At 59.1% G+C, this 2,110-nt stretch overlaps 1 protein-coding gene across 1 annotated transcript in view; it reads right to left on the bottom strand.

The window, feature by feature from the left end:
- LOC119363741 (probable inactive leucine-rich repeat receptor-like protein kinase At3g03770) overlaps window positions 1-2,021 on the bottom strand; it is a 4,506-nt gene extending 2,485 nt beyond the window's left edge. The window contains exon 1 of the mRNA XM_037629109.1: window positions 1-2,021. This exon is cut by the window's left edge and continues 1 nt beyond it. Within this exon, the coding sequence (XP_037485006.1) occupies window positions 1-1,312 (1,312 nt within the window). The 5' untranslated portion in view covers window positions 1,313-2,021.
- Window positions 2,022-2,110: the final 89 nt, after the last annotated feature.

Below are 2,110 nucleotides of genomic sequence, written 5' to 3'. Positions count from 1 at the left end.
CCAGTCTCCGTGCAGGCCTCGCCTTGGGCAACCTCGCCTTCCTCACCACAAACACCACCGCCGCGCTCACAACCAATGCTCCCACAAGGACAATGCCGGCCACCACACCGGCCTTGCCGCCACTCTTCTTCTTGCCTCCCTGCTCCTGCTCAGGCACGATCCCGACGGCCAATGCCTGGTTCCGGCAGAAGGGCGACGGGTGCTGGGACTGGGACTCGTCGCCGCTGCCGCTGGAAAGGCAATTCGCCGAGAAGAGCACCACCGTCTTCCCGGAGTCAGAGGAGGCGGCCAGGCAGCCGGGGAGGCTCCCCGTCAGGAGGTTCGACGACAGGTCCACGAACCGGAGGTTCTCGCCGCAGGAGGCGTTGCCCGACAGCCGCCCCGTGAACCTGTTCCCGGCGATGCTCAGGTACTCCATGGACGGCAGCGACAGCAGCGCCGCCGGGAAAGGCCCCACGAACCTGTTCCCCGACACGTCCAGCCGCTCCAGGAGGTAGCACGAGGCGAGCATGTCGGCGGGGAGGCCGTCGCTGAACTTGTTGCCGGCCAGCACCACGCTGGCCACCTTCCGCCCCACCCGCGGGAACTTGGGCCCTAGCGCGTTGTTGGCCATGTCAATCACCTGGAGGTTCTTCAGGTCCAGGTCCGGCAGGTTCCCGGAGAGGTTGTTGGACGCCAGCACCAGCGACCTCAGCGACGGCATGTCCTTGAGCGACTCCGGCAGCGTCCCCTGCAGCGTGTTGTTCCGGAGGCTGAGGACCGCCAGCAGCGGCATGTCCTTGAGCCACCCCGGCAGCTTGCCTCCCAGCATGTTGTGGTCCGCCACCAGCGTCTGGAGGCTGCCCAGCCGGGAGAGCCCCCGCGGGAGCTCGCCGTAGAGGTAGTTGGAGCTGACGTTGACGATCTCCAGCTTCTGGAGGCGGGAGATCTTCCCCCCCGGCAGTGGGCCCCAGAGACCGAGGTTGGTGAGCGTGAGCACCTTGAGGTCCGGCAGCCTGGACAGCGTGGTGAAGAAGGCGTCGATGGAGAAGGTGGCGGGGAGCGGGCGACCCCGCGCGCCGGGGTCGCCCATGATGTGGAGCTGCGTGACGCTGTCCTCGTAGCACTCCACCAAGGCGGAGGCGGTCTTGTAGTCGCCGCCGTAGCAGAAGTCGGTGTAGTTGTGCCAGGTGCCGAGCACCGGCGGGTCGCCCAGGAGCTGCCGGAGCTTGAAGAGGGACCAGGCCTGTGAGGCCTGCAGCGGCGTGGCTCCCGGCAGCAATGCCAGGGACGCCACCGACAGCAAGATGAGCAGAGCATGGATTCCACCCATTTTTTTTACAAGATTTCTTTCAGCTTCTTCTTTTCCTCGATCAACAAGTTGAGGAACCAAGAATTGTGATTGTGGGATTCTAATTCTAGTGCAGGAGCAGAAGCGATTAGCAAATAAAGTTGTTGGACACAGCCACACAGGGACTGGGAGGAAAAGTCTGAGTTTGAGAGCTCAGAAAAGTTAATGTGAGAGGAGCTTGTACAGTTAATGGAGATAGGTACTGGTCACCAGAAAAACATTGTGCAGTCCGCAGAGGCACAGGGATCTGGGCCGACTGATGGATAACCAGTGGTCCGTCCTTGACACCGCAAAGCAAGCAAGAACAAGATACTCTCCCTCGAGAAACATCACCAGATTTGCATTCCTTTCTTGAAGAAGTGGCAAGAGGAATTAACCACAGTATGTCCGCATGAAGAACTGGCAATAGAAATTAACCATATATTATAACTATATATGGCCTAGAGAAAGTGCAAGAAATCTCACCTCACCTCACCTTTGAATGATGATAATGAGATGAGTGCATGCAAGTGAAGTGAATGGAACAGCTTGAAAAAGCTTTTCTAGTTTTGGGGGTTTGTCAAGGGAGGGAATCATATGCTTAGTGTCGTCTAGTACTCTACTCTGCTCAGTACTACTAGTATACTCCACTGTGGCAGAGGTAGGCGGGGCATCACGGGATGGCACAACCGCGGGGCAAAGGGACAAGACGGATTCTTTGCTCTCAGAATGATTGAGCTGGAGAGAAACCGAGGCTGGCAAAGGGACAAGGGGGTGTGAGCCCGGTGCTGCCTCTCTCTC

This window comes from Triticum dicoccoides, chromosome 2B (genome assembly GCF_002162155.2).
Source record: "Triticum dicoccoides isolate Atlit2015 ecotype Zavitan chromosome 2B, WEW_v2.0, whole genome shotgun sequence".
NCBI lineage: Eukaryota > Viridiplantae > Streptophyta > Magnoliopsida > Poales > Poaceae > Triticum > Triticum dicoccoides.
This window is presented reverse-complemented; position numbering and strand designations above follow the sequence as displayed.